The sequence below is a fragment of the Oreochromis aureus genome, linkage group 1, assembly GCF_013358895.1.
Source record: "Oreochromis aureus strain Israel breed Guangdong linkage group 1, ZZ_aureus, whole genome shotgun sequence".
Lineage (NCBI taxonomy): Eukaryota > Metazoa > Chordata > Actinopteri > Cichliformes > Cichlidae > Oreochromis > Oreochromis aureus.
The window spans coordinates 11,359,477-11,381,253 of NC_052942.1; the positions used below are offsets into that span (position 1 = coordinate 11,359,477).

The window sequence follows — 21,777 nt, forward strand, 5'->3', positions numbered from 1 at the left end:
CATAGATAGATAGATTGTCAATTAAGCAGATAAAATGTCTGGAGTTGATTCGAGGTGTGGTGCTTGCATTTGGAAGATCTTGCTGTGAACAGACAACATGCGGTGAAAGGAGCCATCCTTAAACTGCAAAAACTGGAAAAATCCATCAGAGAAATTGCTGCAATATTAGGAGTGAAAAAATCTACAGGTGAACTGGTGAACTCAGCAACGCTAAAAGACCTGGATGTCCACAGAAGATGACAGTGGTGGATGATCGCAGTGTCATTTCCCCCTTCACAACAGCCAACATTCTCCGGGAGGTAGACGTATCAATATCCAAGTGTACCATAAAGAGAAGACTGCATGAAAGTAAAGAGGGTTCACTGTAAGGTGCAGACCAGTCATAACCCTCAAGAATAGAAAGGCTAGACTAGACTATGCTAAAAAAGCCGACAGTTCTAGAAAAAACTTTCTTTGGACAGATGAAACCAAGATCATTCTCTACCAGAATGATGAGAAGAAACAAGTATGATGACGGTGTGGAACTGCTCATGATCCAAAACATGCCGCATCATCTGTAAAACACGACGGAGGCAGTGTGATGGTGTGGGCATGCATTGCTGCCAGAGGCACTGGGACACTAGTGTTTATTGATGATGTGACACAGGACAGAAGCAGCTGAATGAATTCTGAGGTGTTCAGAGACATACTGTCTGCTCAAATCCAGCTAAATGCAGTGGGCGGCATTTTATTATACAGATGGACAATGACCCAAAACATACAGCCAAAGTAACCCAGGAGTTTATTAAAGCAAAAAAGTGGAATATTCTTGAATGGCCAAGTCAGCCACCTGATCCTAATGGAACTGAGCTTGCTGAAGACTAGTTGAAGACTAAACTTTGGACAGAAAGGCCCACAAGCAAACAGCAACTGAAAGTCGCTGCAGTAAAGGGGCTGGCAGAGCATTAAAAAGGAGGAAACCCAGTATCTAGTGATGTCCATGAGTTCAAGACTTCAGGCTGTCATTGCCAGCAAACCAACTATTAGAAATGAAGATTTTATTTTCAGCTATTTGATTTGTCCAAGTTCTTTGGAGCCCCTGACATGAAGGGATTGTCTTAAAAATTGCTGCATTTTTCTGCAATGTTTTTGTTCAAGCCACTGAATTAAAGCTGAAAGTCTGCACATCAACTGCATCTGAGCTGTTTCATTTAAAATTCACTGCGTTGATGAACCAAAACCAAAGAACCAAAATTAGAAAAAAAGGTTGTCTGTCCAAATATTTACGGACCTAACTGTATGTTAAACCTCTTAAATTAAAGCTAAAAATCTGGGCTTGAATCACATGTTGTTTATTTGATTTAAAGCGCACAGTGCTGGTATACAGAAGCAAAATTACAAAATATGCATCACTGTCCAAAAACATACAGAGATATCTATGATACAGCGCTGAGCTTTATTACATCCTGACAAGCTGTAAAGGTTATCATGCTTCCTGGACTGCATTTTAAAGTTAAGTAAGTAAAGTTGTAATTCTGCATGATGGCTCTGAAAAAAAACAAAAAACAAATATTGATTGTGTTTCATGCATAGAGAGTTTGACATTTTACTCGTCTTTTTATGAATTTGGAGTGCTGGATGTTTTTCACTGGGTATGCTTCGTGAGAGGCAGAAGGGTTTTTGATGAGCTCTGGCACTGGTTCAAAGTGCAACTAAACTTGTGTTTAATAAGGCACCTTGCATCCCCACTCTATCACCTCTTATTATGACTGACCTCACAACTCCCTCTGGTGCTGACTGAGGTGGATACTCGGTGAATAAGAGCAGGGGTTGAGGGGAGCGGGATGTCTCCGTGTGCGGTGGGTGGAAAGGAGCTTACATGTGGTACAGACTAGAAAAGACCTCCACTTAAGTCTTAGGTAAGTATCTGAGAAGTACAGAGAAGACTGAAGATGAGGCTCTTTAAAGAAGCAGTGAGTGAGATTTGCACTGTCAGCAGCACTGATTGCTTCACAAGCACAAGCATACGCATTAGGTTTTACATTTCGTTTCATATTCTCTGGTATCAAAATGTAGCACAATGGCCGTATGATAGGTTTAAGAAGGAGACTGCACAAGCAACCAAAAATATCCCAACAGGAATATTAGAAGTAGAGATTTGGGAAATACCTTAGGGGATTATTAGGATTCCTCAGAGGAATATTGTATCTGGAATAACAGGCTGTCCGTGTCCTAATTAGTGCTTTTGTTTCAGATGTATACTTTGAATCAAATGGACTGAACTCAGTGGGCTATAGCTACTGATTGCTTTGTAGCCCAGCACTAGGCCTGCAGCAGTACCTGCAGAAAAACTAATTATGTGTGCAATCAAACCTGGGAGGTTTCAAAGGTGCAGTGAGTAAGACCTGAGTGCAAAATGATCCACATAAATCTGTGGCAGCAATAGGGTGAATGATCAATAACACTGACTCAACAGTTACCTCACCAGGTGCTGTGATGTCTGGTATTTAAAGTCACGGCACTTGTTATCCCAAAAGACGTGGCTATGGACACCTTTGACCCGTTAACAGAAGGCTGACAGCACAAACAAGCTGAAAGTATTGCCAAGCAATGATGAAATTACAGAATATGATATGTTTGTGAACTGCATTTGTCCTCTACTTGTTTTGGTCAGCTGCATCCTTGAGCACACTAATCATCATATCGCCTATTGTGTGTTTCATGCACCAAATCTGTCGTCTTTTGCTTGGAGTATCATCATTTTCACAAAGTCTTACAGCCGTATGCAAATAAGAGCTAATGTGGCCACATTAATGAAAAATCCTTGTGGTATTCATTATACCCACTTGTCTGTGGTTTTCAGTACTCATTACTCAAAAAAGTAATGCATTCCTAATCGCCTAGTCAATAGCAATGCATTGTTTGACTAATTAATACCCTAACACAGTAATTTGTTAGCCTGCTTGTTGTGTTGCACTCTCCATTCTTTCTCCTGCAGGCTAGTTTCGGCTGAGAAGATGACCTCTAATTACACAGTATATGAATTGTTGTGCAATCGCTTTAAAGAATATATAACAAATTAGACAAGAAAGGCCCTGAAATATTTTGTCTTTCTGTCTTTCTTGGCAGGGTTACTGTTTACACCATTGACACTTTAGTATTTAAAAAACATGTGCTAGTTTCAATCAGGTTTGTGTCTGGACTTTGACCAGCTCATTGCATCACCTTGTGTTTTTATTTTTCAGTCTTTCTGTTGCAGATTTGCTGTTGAGATTGGGATCATCGTCCTGCTTTGGCCTGAGATTGGTCAAGCTTTGGCTGTCAGATGCCTTCACATTAGACTCTAGAATACTTTGGCAAACAGAGTTCAGAGTTGACTAGGTGGCCAAATCTACTGTTGTGAACTTTAAAATTTAATAATACACAAATCTGAATGATTCAGACCAACAAAGAGCCAAAACTTCTGCTGTTTGTATAGATGTACTCACACTTGCTCATGACTGGTTAATCCTGTGCATTTGATGAGCAGCATATTGCTACTATTCACCATCTTCATTCCTATGGCAGCATTAAGGGTGTGTGTAGTTTTTCACTGGACTGCATAGACTCCGGTGAATGCTTTCTCATGACTGTATATTGACCAGACTCTGGTGATTAATGAGATACATCCCAGTTACATGCCAAGAATTTTATCCCTTGGACCATGTTTTAAATCTCTGTTTTATCACTTATGACAAGCCTTACTGATGTAAACAAACTTTGAAAAAGCAACAAAAAAGTGTTTTCTGCTTAAACTTCAAAGACTCCAGATCTATAAATCAATTTAAGAGTGAGCGTGTTTGAAATTTTCTTTCTTTTAGTTTAGAAGTTAGCACTTGTTTAGCTGCACATGTAGATTTGATTCATGTCTTACTTGATGTTTCTGTAGACTGCAGTGTTTTATACTGCCCAGGATTAATTGCAACTGTGGCAGACAAGAACGTTGGATTATGTCGCACTCTAGAAGCTCAGTAACAAAATAACTTATTGAGACCCAGAAAAAAGTTGACCCCAAGTTGCTCTCCGATGCATCTGTTCGAAGGTGAAGGGGAGTCATGCTCAGTGCTGTCAGGAGATGAGGTAGAAGAGGGACAAACATTATGGTTTTTAAGTTGCAGGATTTGATTTCCCTACAACAAACTGCAGTAAAGGATCATCTAGTACTCTAGAGTTAAATGTGAATTATCTGCTCATCTACACAGGCCTTCCACAATCTCGGCAGATTGAGGCCAACAGAGCACACTGAATATTTTTTTCAAAATGACAGGAAGCAGAACGGTGGCACGGTGGCACACACTGTTGCCGCACAGCAAGAAGGTCCTGAGTTCAATTCCACCATCAGGCCGGGGACTTTCTGTGTGGAGTTTGCATGTTCTCCCCGTGTTTGCATGGGTTCTCTCCGGGTACTCCGGCTTCCTCCCACCGTCCAAAGACATGCAGCTTGTGGGGATAGGTTAATCGGATAATCCAAATTGCCACTAGGTGTGCATGTGAGTGCGAATGGTTGTCTGTCCCTGTGTGTTGGCCCTGCGACAAACTGGCGACCTGTCCAGGGTGTACCCCGCCTCTCGCCCTATGACAGCTGGGATAGGCTCCAGCGCCCCCTGTAACCCTGAAAAGGATAAGCGGAAGCGAATGGATGGATGGACAGGAATTGCAGCTTTCACATTTTTATGACCACATAGGAAGGTTGACTGAAAGGTTTGAAGTTTTTTTGGCAGATATTATGTTTCTGTTGCTAAAAATCAAATTGTTTTCTAAATTTGAGAGTGTTAACTGGGCTGAAATTGTCTCTTTTTTTAAGCATGGAATATGAAACCAGGTCAATGCTGGCCATAAACACCAAGACAGGTGGTTCCCTGTTTACATCAAACAGAAGATAGGCATTACCAAAATGTCAGAGCCACGCCAGCCAGAGATAGGTGGAGCATTAACATCGAAAAAATTCTTCTGCATATCCATGTTGATGGCATGAGTCAGATAACATAGGATGCAAATGTACTGGTCCCTAGTTATAGTGAATTCAATAAGTCGAGACAGATTCATCAAAAGTAGGCAGTCCATCAAAGCGACAAATTATAAATTAATAAATAAATTATTTTGAAAACAACAATTTGTTGTAATGTGTTTCTTTCAACCACAGTGGTTAAAAATCTCAGTATCAAAACAATTTCTTGTTTGGGCCTCAGGAGGAAGAAAAACATCAAGATCATTTCTTACTTTGAACGACTGCCTAATCTTAAAGAATCTGTCTTGACTTATTTAACTGGCTATAAATGGGCCCCAGTATATCTGAGTCCTGAAGGCATCATGCCATGAATGAACACCTATTTACTGTTTGATGTAATCAGAGGGCCTCCAGGGTGTGCGCACTCCTGTTTTCATGTTTCATGTTAAAATCAGTTTCAAACAAAAAAAGAAGAGGTACGGTTTCATGGTCTTTAGCCTTACATGTTATTAAATAATGGGCAGCACGGTGGTTAGCACTGTTGCTGCACAGCAAGAAGGTCCTGAGTTCAATGCCACCATCAGGCCGGGGTCTTTCTGTGCGGAGTTTGCATGTTCTCCCTGTGTTTGTGTGGGTTCTCCCCGGGTACCCCGGCTTCCTCCCACAGTCCAAAGACATGCAGTTAGTGGGGATAGGTTAATTGGTCAATCTAAATTGTCCATAGGTGTGAATGTGGGACAGGTTGCCAGTCTGTCTCTGTGTGTTAGCATTGAGACAGACTGGCGACCAGTCCAGTGTACCCCGCCTCTCGCCCTATGACAGCTGGGATAGGCTCCAGCACCCCCCGCGACCCTGAAAAGGATAAGCAATGGATGGATGTTATTAAACATAAAAATCAACAGAGTAAATAACCTGTTTAATCCATCTATGTGTGTGAAGGTTTAACCAAATACAGCCAAGCCCTAACCTGAAATTGTACTAACCCATTATTTTAACTGATTATGTGCTCTACATTTATGTGTGTGTGCGTCACAAACCCCCCCCAAAAACTTCACAGCCATGTGTTACACATTGCTTCTTATCCATAATGGCATGGTGGGTGCCCTCACTTTATCCCCTGCTCAGGGTCCAAGGGCTGGCATGTCCTCCACTGAGCGTTCACCTTCCTGCTCTGTCTGGTCCTCCTCCACCTCATCACCGGACAGCACGAAGTCTGACTCCCCTTCTACAATTCTGAGTAAAGTCCTTTCCGCCTCAATCCTTCCTTTGCTCCTTGAAGTGTGGATATGGGTTGAAAACAGGAATGAGTAAGTCCTCCTGTCCACTACACAGAACACTGATTGTGTAATGGACAGTATTCATAGTTCTTTGCATTTTCCACAGTTTGTCATGTTACAGCCTTATTCCCAAATGGGTTCAATTCATTTCTCACCTCAAAACTCTACACATGATACCCCATAATGACCAAATGAAAAAAGTTTTCTTGAAATTCTTGCAAATTTAGTAAAAAATTATATGAGAAATGGTCATTTTGAAAAGAAAGCCCATGTGGAAACTTGAAACCCTGAGATGTCTCCTTGACAGTAAATTTGAGTAAGACTCAAATAGATTGCATGAATTGTGTTCGTGGAGGTCTCAGACTCGTGTCCCCCCAACAGAGGACAAGAATGAATCGCTGGGTCAGAGGAGGTTAATGAACACTTTGCATTCTGTTTCGAGTGCTCTCCTAATCAAATATCAGAGGGAGGGCGGGCACAGCTAACATGAATTATTTGTTTTTGTGGCCTCTGTGAACATTTTTTGTTGTTGCATGAGCTAACCTTTTTTCCTGTGATAATATTAACAAAAAATAATGTTAAACGATTGTTAGGTGAAGTGAAATTGTATGAAAAGTATTTCCAGTGCTTTAAATTCACACTTTTTTTTAGTTACAATATATGGACGTATGTAAATAAGTGATGTATGCATTTTCTGATTTAATATGAGAAAATAAACAACAACAAAAACACCGATTAATTTGTAGGAAAGTGGTTGGTGACTGCAAAATGAATAGTTAAAATGTTAGGTTAATGTATTACTTTTTTTATGGTGGGGACACACAAACACACCGGTTGCTACCCAGCAGTGACCATGAAGGGCAGATGAAGCTCGGGTGAAAGACTGCAGCACGGTGCGCAGTGACCGGCTGCATCCACTGGGGGAGGACCGAGCACCGCCTGCACGAGCTGCGGTACACGAGCGACTTTCTCACCGAGACTCTCCATCATCACACAGACACACACACACACACGCACACAGACACACACAATGGGAGGGATCCAGGAGTATAGGTAGGGATACGGCGGCAGACAGACAGATGTGCGATGCTCAGACTTAAACCATGAAGCCATCCCCCCTCGCCCGTGCGAAGGTAAACTTTTACCCACCCTCGTATCTTGTCTTCGTGTGGAGCTGTCATTGATGCCAACTCGCTACGCGCACACCTGCTACTTCCTCCTCTTCTTCTCATTCTTTTTTTCTCCTCTGGAGGGGGTAACATTATTGCTCTCGTCGTAACCAGAAGCGATGCAGCAGAAACGGAGGCTGAAGTGGCGATAGATCCTGTTGAATTGAGACAAGACGTCGAGACGCAGCCAAAAAAAGTGTCCTCTCCAGAGTGCGTCAGAGCACGGATGTGTGTACTGGATGTGGATATGGTCGCTGCGTGGATACAGCGAGGGATTTTGCGGCGTTACCCTCCAAAATCATAACGGGGATTTGAGCGAGAGTGAACAACTGCATCCTCACCTAGCCTCTCCTTCCCCTGCTTCCTCCATCAGATTGGTTTGTGAAGAGGGGGGGCGGGGGAGGGGGACTGAGGCGATGTCGTTTTGGCCCCCTTTCAGATGTAAGTATGGATGTTAGAATAAAGGGAGGATACTTTAATGCGTAAATTGTATTGTAACCATAAATGTCTTCCATATCCCTTTGTGTTCACTCCATAGTAATAATGATGATGATAATAAGCATGATGTATTTTGATTGTGTATTCGATAAAACAACACACATCGATATGAAGGTTTTGTTTTTATTTGCCTAAACAAACTGCTGTTTTCTCCTCTCTTCTTGTTCTCGCAGCTCCTGAGAGCGTCAGAGGAATAAAGTCATTCAGATTCACCGGAGCTGTGTAAAATAACAACGGAGATATCTCTCCCCCCCTCTCTCTCTCTTTTAAACTCATCCTAAAATGGCAACCATGAGTGACCAGGGAGGATCAAAAGACGCATTCGGGCGCAAACCCGGCTCGCGGAGAAATTAACCACCTGATGGGCACCAGGAAAAAGAGGAGAGACTGTTTTGGTGTCGCTTGTTGACTTGGTGATTTACAATGCTGAGCAAATAAGGGGCGCTGCAAGTTTGACCGAGCGTCTGCGTAACAGGCTATGCCACCGGCCTTTACATCTGATCTTTTTCCTTCTTTCTTCTTCTTCTTTTTTTTGGATATGGTAATGATGTCATGAAATACCGGAGGAAGGGGGGGCTGTACCTAAACTGGAAGAGATGGCAATCAGTATCATGTAAGTAGGATACATGGGATTCGCTCAGCATGGACCCGTTTGAGGTGTGTTTGCTATTCTGACTTTCTCGCATTCACGACTGATTGGTCGAGAGGCTTCATGCCTCATTTTGCCTCCCTGCGCGCGCTGAGCTGCAACTTTTGTCCTCTGGTCTGCGTCCACATCACAGCGCGCGAGCGCTTACTGTAAGCGTCCGCGGACCGAAGCGCTCACTGACTTAAAATGGAGTTTGCCATGGTGGGCGCGGACGGTGGGTGCAACAGCCACCTGCCTTACGGATATGCCCAGGCTCGCGCGCGGGAGAGGGAGCGCGAGAGGGAGCGCCAGGTTGCCCACACCAGAGCGGCGGCCGCAGCGGCTGCTGCCGAAGGTGGAACGTGCACGGAGGGAGGTGGTGGAGGAGGAGGAGGTAGCTGCGGTGGCGTCGGGGGGTCCACCTCTAACACCTCCTCGAGCGCTCATCTCCTTAACAACCGCCAGCATCAGTCTCGCGCCGCCTCCTCCGCGAACGCCAACATCAGCAGCGGCGGTACCGCCTCGCGCCCCTCCTCCTCCTCCTTCACCTCCACCACCACCACCTCCACCTCCTCCTCGCAGCAGAACCAGCAGGAGCCCGAGCAGCAGCAGAGATTTGTGCGAGAGCGGAAAAAGCAGCGCGGCGTCGGACGCTGGAGACGGAACCGGGGCACTCTCGGCGGGGACCTGCGCCACTCCGAGCTGGCTCTGCTCGGATCCGAGGAGGACATCATGATAGAGGAGGAAGAGGCCGAAGGAGCCGAGGAAGAGGAGGAGGGGGGGGAGGGGGGCGGGGGGGACCGGGGGATCAAAAGGTCGAGTTTTTTGTGCAACATGGATGATGAGGAGGAGACCGTGTCGATCACCGACAGGCGGCCCCAGTCCGGATATGAAAACGTTTACAGCGAGTGCGGCTGCTGCGAGAGAGTTGTCATCAACGTGTCGGGTCTGAAGTTTGAAACTCAGCTCAAGACGCTCACTCAGTTCCCGGACACGCTCCTGGGAGATCCGGACAAGAGGATCAGGTACTTCGACCCGCTGAGGAACGAATACTTCTTCGACCGGAACCGACCGAGTTTTGACGCCATTCTTTACTACTACCAGTCAGGCGGGCGCTTAAAAAGACCAGTCAACGTCCCATTTGACATATTTTCCGAGGAGGTCAAGTTTTATGAACTCGGGGAGGAGGCGATACTAAAGTTTCGGGAGGATGAGGGCTTCGTCAAAGAGGAGGAGAAACCTCTGCCGGAGGATGAGTTCAAGCGCCAGATTTGGCTGCTCTTTGAGTATCCGGAGAGCTCGAGCCCTGCCAGGGGGATCGCGGTCGTGTCCGTCCTTGTTATTGTCATTTCTATTGTGATTTTCTGCCTGGAGACGCTGCCGGAGTTCAGGGATGACAAAGAGTATCTACAGCCACGAAACAACTCCTCTCAGCCCGATCACGGATTTACACCTTTTAACGACCCGTTTTTCGTCGTGGAAACGGTCTGCATCATCTGGTTCTCGTTTGAGATTATAGTTCGCTTCTTTGCCAGTCCGAGCAAAACTTACTTCTTTAAAAACATTATGAACTCCATAGACATTGTTTCCATTTTGCCTTATTTCATTACTCTCGGCACGGACCTGGCGCAGCATCAGGGCAACGGACAGCACGCGATGAGTTTCGCCATCCTGAGAATAATCCGCCTCGTCAGGGTGTTTCGCATCTTCAAGCTGTCCAGGCACTCTAAGGGGCTGCAGATCCTGGGTCACACCCTGCGCGCCAGCATGAGGGAGCTGGCCCTCCTCATTTTCTTCCTGGTCATAGGTGTCATCCTGTTCTCCAGCGCGGTGTACTTCGCTGAGGCGGATGAACCCACCTCGCAGTTTACGAGCATCCCGGACGCGTTCTGGTGGGCCGTAGTGACCATGACCACAGTGGGTTACGGAGACATGAAGCCCATCACTGTGGGTGGGAAGATAGTGGGCTCCCTCTGCGCGATCGCGGGCGTGTTAACTATTGCGCTCCCGGTGCCGGTCATAGTGTCCAACTTCAACTACTTTTATCACAGGGAGACCGATAACGAGGACCAGCCGCCGGTGGTGGAGAGCATGCCCCCGGGCTGCCCGTACTTCCCTGACTTTCTAAGAAAATTCAAAGGCTCGCCCTCTGGCTCCTCGCTCGGCGACAAAGCGGAGTATATGGAAATGGAGGAGGGGGTGACGGAGTCGCTTTGCGGGCTGGACAAGAGCCCCAGTAAAGGAAACGGCACAGACATAAGCAGAAAAAACAGTACTAACTCAAAATCCATTCAGACTGACGTGTGATTACAATTAGAGTTTATTATTATTAATTATTTTTCCTGAAGAAGAAGAACACGCCCTATAAAGATAATTCTAAACATCATTTCTGCCCAACAGCAGGTGACCCCCTCCCGCTCACACTTCCCCAACACAAGTTTGAAACACACACACACACACACACACACACACACACACACACACACACACACACACACACACACACACACACACACACACACACACACACATTCATGCCACTGATTGGCAGGCTGTTATGCTTCATCTCTCTCTTTCCCCTGTTTTTAACCATCGCGCACTTCTCTAACAGCAGCCTTTCCCCCAAACCATCTTCACCACACACCAGTCTATTTGTTCATCTAAGCTGTGCGGGCTTCCAAATCTGACATCAAATTGAAATTCTAGTGAAGACAGGCTATGCATTCGCACTTTATGAGTTTCATCTGTCAATAACAGAGAGGTATAGGGATCGTTTTTGCTGTTATGCAATAAAGTTCAAAATCTGTTTGCACTAATGTAGATTTTTTTTTTTTTGCGCTGGGTTTTGGCAGATTTGTATTCAGAGACAGAAGCTGTAGGCCATGAAAGTGGCGCGTATTTAGTAATCCTCTGACCACTTCGCTAAAGAATGTTTGAACAACTTCCTCACAGAGAGCAGACTAAGGATATTAATAATCCCCTTTATATGCTGCCAGTAAAAGTAAAGAAAAAAGAAAAAATTGGAAACGAAAATACGGATAAGTCTTTTGTAACTGTTCCAGTATTTAACATTAAAGAAAAGCTAACTGATAAGACAGCATTTAGTAAACCAGGGCTACAGTTATTTCTATGACACCTACACAACTATGTTTTTCCACAACAGGCCAAAAGAAAAAAAAAAAAAAAGCCTTGTATTGCTGACCCACTGCGAGAGCTAAGCACAGGAATTATCAGTTTATAAAATGGCTGGAGAAATGACTCGCCCCAGGTTTTGTATGGACATGCTTGTTGGAACCTCGGTGACAGCAGTTTTCCCCAGTTTCATTTAAAGCACCTCAAAATGACAATATCCCTTTACAAGGAGGCAGATGGAAAGTTAAAGCAAAAATGACTCATCGTGGAAACTCATTGGAGGGGAGCTTGCGAGCAATTTTCTCTCCTGTCTGCTGGACTTCGTGCACAATTCCTTTCCCCCCACCCCGCCTCACCCCCCCCAAGAGGACTGCGATTATCTGCGAGCTCGGAGGATCGTCATGATGTGGATGTCTTCCAAGGTATGTGGCCCACAGCTTGTGTGTGAAAATGATTTTTTTTAAAACAACCTTGTAATGATCAAAACAGCTCCAATCACATGTTTTTAAGGGAAAATATATGCCACTAAACAAGGTCCCATCTCGAGATAAACACTTTTATTCCGAGCACGACACCCTCACTTTTATTTTCAAACACTCCCGTGTTTCTTTGACAACAGAACCACGCGTGAATGCGCGTGCGTAAAGCCCTGTAGACGCTGGAGGAATGTGGCGCACATTTTTCCAGTCTTCATGTGGCCAGTTGATGTTTCTGCTGTACAACATTTAAGCTGTGTTCAAGTGTCATATGCAAAACTAATAGGGTGACATAAGTCAGATTGCTGCGAATTTGTGCCAAATATTTGGAAAGATCTAACACCAGGAACTGTGTTTCTGCAAAACTAAATACTAAGTATGATCGCATGATGATTCTAAGTGCTGCAGAATTTACTCCCTGCTTTGCTGCACATCAAAAGATCGTTTTACTTGTTTACTTGTTCTGTTTTGTTATATACTGAACTGCTTCTTTTATAATTCCAAATGCGTTAGTTAAAGATTTTTCTATCCAGTTTTCGCTTTTCAGATGAGGAAAAAAACAAGAAATAAGTTCCTCACTTCAATGTGTGAGTGCAGAAGGACCTGTGTGTGTGCTTGTGTGCGTGTGTGTCTGGCACTAGACGGATGTTTTTACAACCATCTGCTGAAGGAGGAAAGTTTCTCTGAGTGCTTACACTAAATCTTAGTTTAGGACATGGATGCACAAGCAGGACTGTGTGACATCAAATAGTCTGAGAGCCAGTCAAAGTTAAATATCCCACTTACACAAGTGGGATGTGGAAACTAAAAGCTTCCAATGCACAAGAAATAAGTCAAACTTAGAGAAGTAAGAGGCATCCTGTGCCAAGCAGTCAAACTTTTCAAATAAGCAATCAAAGCAGAGTACTACGAGTTTTAAAGCACGTCTTTGTGTTTAAAATTTGAAGTTATTTACTGCATATGTATACATTAGGCACATTAGGCCTTTATTTCCAATAGAGAAGTAATGCAGGAAGAAAAAATAACAAAAAACTGTTTTAACTCTAAAAACTGTGTTGCATGCTGGGAAAAGTCAAGAAAACAAAAGTTGATTGTCTCAAGACTTTTCAGTCTTCTGAATACTTACAGAACGCATCAAAAGGTGCTATGACATCAACGCTCAGTTCCCATCTTAAGTGAAATCTAAATGCGTCTGTATTCATAAAATCGACCCAGACACCTCGCCACTCACTCTGTCATTGCTTCTCAGCGTTCCTCTGCACGCTAACACTGCATCAGCATGCGCTAATTTATCTCACGGAGCGCTTTCTATCCTCAGAGGAACTCTTCACGCGAGATATTTTCAACACCTGCACCCACAGCATCACAGCACACTCCTGGCACAGGGCCATCTCCTCTTGATACCTCACACTTTGCACTTACATAATGTGGCTTATGGCAAGAGGCAAAATCCAAAACATTTTTTATGCAAAGTGTGTGGGTCAGGCATATTTTAAGGCTTGTAGCTGCTGAGTTGACTGCAACGGCGTGTGTCATCCTGAGCCATGGAAGCTCAGTGACTTGTACTGTTCATAGAGTGCTTTTGCCACGTACTGGGGGAGTCTTTGTAGTGCAGATTCAAACCATATGGCTGGGCCATGTGACCAAGTGAGAGTTATTTATGGTTGTTTTTCAAAAGGTATTGCTTTATGTACCACTTTTTATTGTACCAGAGAACATAAAAGGGAGGGGCACATAATGTCAGATTTGGTTATGTAAGAACAGGAAGTACGGATGACGTGAGGTTATCAACTCAAAGTTTTCCATTTTTGGCAATCAGAGAATAGTTTGAGTAATCTCTTCTGTATCAGCTTTTTCCAGTGTCAAGATTTTGTTATTGCTTCTGTGATAAAGGGGTGCGTTTTGCTTTTCTTATCCATTATATGAATCGATGGATTATAAAGTTAGTTATCTGACTGAATCCAACAGCTTTACTGATGATAGAACTAATAATAGCCCAACACATGTAAGAGGTGCTAATACAGCCAGACTACTATACCACTGCCGATGGAGTGCTCGTTGATAAATGTTGTTTACATTGCTCCTGTGTACTACACTGTACAAACAACAGCGAACCGCAGCGTTTCAGTGGTCACATTTTTGCTATACAGAGCCAAAGCCGGGCAAACGCGCACGGCTGCCAAGTAGGATCTCTGAGTCTCGCTCACTTTTTGAAGTTCATTACAAATGCGCTTGTTGATGTGCAGCTCTAAAACACAAAGGATGAGGTGCATTTTTTATGCAAACTTAATGTTGCATAATTTAATGTAATAGTTTGGACTCAAACTATTACTTTACTATTTTTAAAAAGACAACATCAGCGCAAAGTATAGTTATTGCAGTCAAAAGCGAAAAAGAAAGAAATTACAACATCCAAATTTAGCACAGCAGGGTAGCACGGTGGTGTGGTGGTTATCACCGCTGCCTCGTAACGAAAACAATATATGTTCAATTGCAACAACTTGCCAGGTCCTGTCTATGGCTTCCATGGTCATCATGCCATCTCGTGAGCATTAATGGTTGTCTGTCTCTCTGTGATAGTATGGTGAACTGTCCAGTGTGCTTCTTAAACCTTTCTGTTCACACATACAGCAACACTAAGCGAGGGCCATGTTCCTATTTAGAAATAGTCTGGTTTCTAAGATGGAAGTGTCTTATGTGTTTTATGCATTAGAAAATGATTGTTCTTTGGTGCTGCTAGAGCTGACGTGGTTAAGCTAGCTAACCCATGTACAAAGGAGCTGCAGGGGCCGAGGTTCGAGTCTTCTCTGATCGTTTCCTATGTGTCATTGCCCCTGCTTTCTTCGTTCTTCCTTGTCTACTGCCCCTCCTCTCCACCCAAAAACGTTGGCACCAAATAGTTTTCAGTAAAAATAAAAACATTGCAAATACATTTAGGTATGGTTTGTGGCCTTTCTTCTGTGGGAAATCTAACCCAGTGGTTAGCTCGTCCATGATGTCTGTGTAGGTTTTCATTCATCCAGCCCATGGTTAAGAATAATCGATTGGTACTCAGTTTGTTTTTTTTTGTAATAGCTGTCGCACGGGTTTCTGTTTTAAATGATGTGTTGATTTTAGCTCCTCACACCTTTGAGTCCATTGTCTACATTTTATGTGAGAGTTGACTCCTCTGTGCTGAAACAACCTGCTCTGCATAACAGAAGCCAAATTGTGCTGACAACCATAGGTCAAAGTCACGGCTGACCCCTGTGACAAATGGCTCATTTAGCTGTTTGGAAAATGACTTCTACCTGCAGCCAAGACATCCATCCATCTTCTACATCTGCTTATACCCACTCAGGGTCACAGAGGGCTGGAGTCTATCCCAGAATACACTGGGCAAGAGGCAGGGAACATATCAAAGATAGTCAATGACAGACCTATAAAACATATTCAGACTGAGAGCTTGACAGTCTGCTTACAATGAAGACCAAACTAAGTTCAGTGACATAGCAAATATTACATATATTTATATTTAAATTATATTCAAATTATAATTATTTATTTAAATATATTTAATTGCTCCTCTTTTAATCGTATAATAAATAGGCAAAAAGTTCAAAAAATATTTATTAATCTTAAATGGGACTTATCTTTTCCATCTCCATTTTCTATTCTCGGACTCTAATAGAGAAGTTTGAATTTCAGGATGTTACGTTTCAGGACCTAATCTGCAGTGACTCAGTCTTTTACTTTGAAAACTTATCAGATACTCTATATTAGCAGTAAAGCATGTCAAATGGAATAAAAAGTAGTGGGTGCTATCAAGCCCTTCAGATCACCTGCCATATGGGGTACCTTTCTGTGACATCATGAAGGTCTAGGAGTAGAAAAAAACAGTGTTTAAACCTGAGCTTTCAGCTTATATGATGCTATTTTAATACCTTAAAGACCTTATAACACCTAATATGTTACTAAGCAATGATGCTATTATGACTTATAATTGGCATATAACCTACAAAGTAATGTTTATTCTGGGAACAGTAGCTTGATTACGCAGCCATTCAAACTACGTGTCCTGAATTTATGTAATACCTTTGGCACAGAAGAAGGCCATGAAACAGATGCAGCCAAGTTCAACTCTGATTGTGAGTATGACATCAGAAATTATGGAAATTAATAAAGTAGGAACTGATGGTGAAATTTAATATCTGCTTAATATTTGGTTGTACCGTAATAGCTCAGTACAGAAGCTTTTTGTTTTTGCATTTATAAAAGAAAGTTTGTTTTTAGTAGCTGATTCGACCTCGGCTTAGCCTGAAGCTGGGTGGAACTATGCTGGGGCTACATGAAACCGCCATACTTAGTGTGACATGCAATGATTTTACTAGCCGGCACTAGTCTCAGTCCTCATTTCACTTCAGTTTTATATTTGTGCATTGCTGGCATCCAAGCTTGAATTTGTCTTCATTTGTTGCCCCTTGTTGCCAATGCAAAGCTGCCTTTTCTCACCAGTTCCCTCCACTTGCTGATCAAAGGAATGGACCTGCCATGATTTTGTTATGTGTCGCTAACACGTTTGAATGCTTGCATTTTCATGCTTCGTGGCACAGTGGTCAAAAAGTCATCTTTTCCTGTAATGTGATTACCAACAAGTGACCTAAACAAGCCCTTTTTATGTTTTGTATTTGCCACTTATGTGAGAGTGGTAACTTCTGTGTGAAGAAGTGCATTCCCTTAGCATCACCGTGTAAAGTGGGATTCCCTGGCAGAGATGGAAGCTGTCAAAAAAATAATATCTACTTGCCCACACAATCACTTGAGGACATGTCTTATCAGCCAGAATAAGTGAAACAAACCATGATGTGTACAATTTTCCGTGTATGTCATTTCCTTTACAAAAGGTAACCAAATATTTGGAATTTGAAGAGGAAAAGCTCTTATTCTTCTCACAGTTTCCACATTATCCACATGCACATTTCTTTTTTTAAATAAATGCAATGACTTCGTGAAAAAAAATCATTAATGTGTCAAAATATCGTATACCGGAACAACACAATAGTGACTTCTCGTTTGAGAAAGGAATCCTTAATTTGCTGTTTCAAGTAATTATGGGAAATAATCTTCTCATAGACCAGCCATCATGCCTCAATGATAAAATCTTTTCCGTTGAAGTATCCAGAGCAACAAGAAGAGAAAACAACCAAACAACAGAGTGGAATTTCATGAGGATGGAATGCTTCTCCATTCATCTGTCTTGCCAATACATTAATCAGGCCTGATAAAAGGCTGTCAGCCGGCTGCGTCGCCAACGTGCACAATAGACGATCCCAGCTGTTGTCACTGTGCGAGTATTTGTGATAATTGTTGTTGTTTTGTTGAAAAAGAATTTAGCCAACTCAATCTATGTTCCTGTAAAATCATTAGTAAATAGTTCAAAAAATGCAGGAGTGATTAATCACTTTAAACTCAGGAAGGCTGTTAACAAGGTATTGCTGAGCTGCTGTCCAAATCTATTGGTCAGAGAAAATTGAGAGACAGAGAGCCGACAGAGAAAGGATTAGAAAAGAAGTGCTCTGTTAATCAAGCAAAGAAGCCTGATTAGCGTTTCTTGGTGGGCCACTTTTACTGCTGGGTTAGTTTACCCGCTGTTAAGAACCCCTCCCCCAAACAAACCTTATCCAGTCATAGCCTAGCAACCAGAGATGGGAGTAATGTGTTACTGTAATCCGATTACTTTTTTCAAGTAACGAGTAAAGAAAGGGATTACTATTGCAAAAAAGTAATTAGATTACTGTTACTTTCCGGTAACCATGCTGCGTTACTGCGCTACTAAACCGCGATTTTGTTTGTGAGAGTGTCTCATGACAATGAAGTACGAGCGTGCGACGCCTGTGGCAGCAACTGACGTGTGCAGATCAACAATGGATAATATGGAGTGAGGGAGAGAGTGCAACCGTGCAGCATTTAAAGCATGGAAGTACTGACATTACTTTAAGTTTGATTCCGTAAAAAGTGACAAAAACATTAGCGTCCGCTGTACACTCTGCATGGGAAGAAAACTTCTTTCTACAGCAAAAATTAAACTTCAAATCTGAGCAAGCACTGAGCACGCCGCCACGGGAATGTGAAATTCACAGAGAAACCACCGGATCCCCCCACTGACATGACCGCTGTGGCACCGGCCCACCACTCCTGCTAAACATGTGAAAATAGATTTACGAGCGACAGGACTCAGTGCAGCTGAGTCTTTGATTCTATTTATTTTCTGCTGTATTTTACTTGCATCTATTTGAAAGAGTGAGTGTAAACACAAAAAAATATTTTATTTTATATGCTGGAATATGCAGAAAATAAGTTTGAATGTTAAACAAATGTCTTCAAGTCAAAGACCGTTGTATATAATTTATTTTTTGCTTGATGCAATGTGCATGAAGTTAAAACATTAAAACTAATAAAACAAGTTTTAAAAACAGACCTTTTCATTTGATTCAATTTTATATGGTGGATTATGCAGAAAAAATTGAATCAGGCTGAAAGGTCTATTGCTTTATTATATTTTCAGATTGTGTATCATGTTTTTAAAAAGTAACTAAATAGCTAAGTAATAAAGTAATTAATTACTTTTAAAAATAAGTAATCAGTAAAATAACAGGACTATTTCTTGGAGAAGTAATCAGTTATTAGTAACTAATTACTTTTTTCAAGTAATTTGACCAACACTGCTAGCAACTAGCATGGCAAGTCTGTGAAGTTTTGGAAATAAAGGTCCAGATTAATGATTTCTATGGTGATGGTATCACAAAGAGTAAAAAAAAACAAATCTTAATTATTAAAACAGTTTTTATATGAATAACAAGTTTGCCCAACTAACTTTAACCCAGTGGTGTCAACCATACATCACATGATCTGGCAAAAGGTCAAATTGAGCCCAGTGGACAGCTTTACAAATGGTGGGTATGTTCTAGCTTGATTTCTGAATGATCCTTACAGGTTTGTGTTGAGTCATTATGAATGGGTCAAAATTATACCCTTCTTAGTGAAAAAGATTACACACGGTGTTCCATATCACACCAAGGCTGGAGTCACGCTAGGTGGATAACAGTGGTGGGAGACCAGGACAAAGTTACTGTGCATATGTGCAATAATAATAAACACTCACAGTCATTTTCTGGCTTCAAAGTGACTTTGGTGTGTCGACATGGTGATAAAATGCCAATAAGACGAAATCAGTCTGCAATCAGTTTTTGATTTAATGGGGTCAAGTTGGCAATTCCATGCAGTCTGTTAGTGATACTATGGCTATGAACTGGGATAAATTGTTGAAAATCACAAACCTGCTGCTGTCTGTTGTTAATCTGCTGCAGTCTATATAAAAAGTAATTCAAATAAACTACTTACATTTATAGTGTAGCCAGAACCTCATAGATTTAATAAAGAAATTCATAGGATAGTGATGCAGTTGCTGCAGGTTGGGTTTTTTGCTGAAAATGACACAGGCACCCAGAAACTCTGCTTTTATATACAGGAATATAACCAGAATACAACCAGGCTGAGTCACAGTAGTGGCTGCACAGGGGTTGAGGTTGTTGTGCTCTCAACCTCTGGGAAACCAGCTGGTCGCTGCAACTCCTTGCACTCTGCCTCCAACTGGAGGGTCGTTGCTGCATATTTTTACTGTACTGTGTGTACTTGTGAGCTATTCAGCATCATTTGTAATCAAAGTACCCTACAGTTTTGGATAACATCTCCGATTATTCATTATCTTTTACTGTAAATGGACGGTTCAATAAAGAATGCACTTGATTTTAATTGTTAGACCGACTTCAGATGAAGCCCATGAAATACACTACTTTTACAGCCCAGCAAGCTGTTTCACTAACCGCATTGGCATATATAAACTTTTGCAGTACCAACAGTATTTGTGCTGCTGTTTCGCTTTTAGCCAGAAAAATCCAGAGTATTGCTAATCTTTACTAACAGAGCATATTCTTTAAAAGATTAAACAATTAATGGTTAATATGTCATTGCTATCACTGTCAACTACCTTTATTTTTATTTAACGGGCTAAACAACCATTTGAACAGGTTTGACTGGCTAATTGATCCATGTCAACATCCTACTTGCTCCAGCCCATCATGCATTTGACAAAGACAGTTGGGTTCCTCCAGTTTTCCATGTATCCGCTGTATTCACAGCCCCATTGGACAGGAGCAGTTAATAAAACACACCTGGGATTAGATCTCTATTGTAAGTTTAAACCAGCTTGTGGTTTCCACGTAGCAGTTACATAATGTCCTTCTATTGAAGAATAGCAACCTGATTCTCTGCACCTTCCACTGTATACCCTCTTTCCAACTGGCTGCATTAATCTGACAGCATCTCTGGCTTTATTGTGTTACTTCACTCTAGACGTGAAGATTGTATTGCTAATTACTCATATGCTTCCGTATTGGATTTCACCGCCCACAGTTTATGTTATTGCCTTACAGTTATTAAAAATGGTGCTTGTTGCATGTTCAGCATTTAAAAGAAAAAAAAGCTGATTTGTTTTTATTTTGTTTTTGTTTTGTTTTTCAGTCCTCTACATAGTACCTTACTATCCTAACAGAGACTACAGGCTTACTTTTGCACGACGGACCAGTTTAATGTCAGACAGTATTTTCACTGACCGACCTTTAAGGTGTCGCGGATAAATACAAGAAAATAAAATGACACGACCGAGACAAAAACTGTGGTGTTTTGCACATATAATAATAAACGCACATTCACTGTGTAATTGTGTAACTTTGTTAACATTGTCCTCCTGAAATGCACCAACAACACTGAGAGTAACATCCTCCTCTCTACCCCTTAATGCTTTCTGGTCGCTATGGTAACACGTAAATATTTCTTACAAAATAAGACACAACTACAACACAGGAAAAGGCCCAGAGAAACCAAGTTAACGATAAAAACCTTGAAAACCATAAATTTCACACCCAAGTCTCAGCTCTCACGGCCCGGTACCAAACGACTCGGTCCATGGGGGGGTCCGCTCGTATAATAGACTCTGATCCCATGATGCAGTTCTTCACTTATCTCTTTTTATTCCCTTTGTGTTTATATGATACTACTGAATTTAATCATTATAAATTATTAAACTCTGGCTCTTTCTCCCATGTCTCTCTTTTGTCTTGTCTTCCTTCGCTCACCCCCAGATGATCGCAGCAGATGACTGTCCCTCCCTGAGCCTGATTCTGCTGGAGGTTTCTTCCTGTTAAAAGGGAGTTTTTCCTTCCCACTGTCGCCAATTGCTCATAGGGGGTGAGCTGATTGTTGGGGTTTCTTTCTATACTTTGCAATATAAAATTCTAAATTCTTTTTGTTCGAATGCAGAGTTTATTTAGTTTCTAAAAAAAAAAAAGGATTAATATTTCAGTATTTAAATGGCCAGTTTACCTGTAGTGTACACAGAGGTATGAGTGGTCAAAGTGTTGATGAAGTTTGCTGTCACACACAGTCAATCTGGGGCAACAGAGGATTACAGATTTGTTATGGCATTGGGAAAGGTAAGCATTTCAAAGATTTGTCATATCAAGTTGAGGCTTTTTTCACCCCTCATTTTCCAGAGTGGTACCTAAAACCCCACAGCGCTGCAGCTTTTTATGAA

General features: G+C 42.2%; 1 protein-coding gene across 1 annotated transcript in view; it reads left to right on the forward strand.

Moving 5' to 3' along the window:
• Positions 1-8,745: 8,745 nt before the first annotated feature.
• kcna4 (potassium voltage-gated channel, shaker-related subfamily, member 4) overlaps positions 8,746-21,777 on the forward strand; it is a 51,490-nt gene continuing 38,458 nt past the window's right edge. The window contains exons 1-2 of the mRNA XM_031744468.2: positions 8,746-9,057; positions 9,121-12,092. Coding sequence (XP_031600328.2) covers positions 8,746-9,057; positions 9,121-10,845 — 2,037 coding nt within the window. The 3' untranslated portion in view covers positions 10,846-12,092. The remainder of the gene's footprint in view (positions 9,058-9,120; positions 12,093-21,777) is intronic.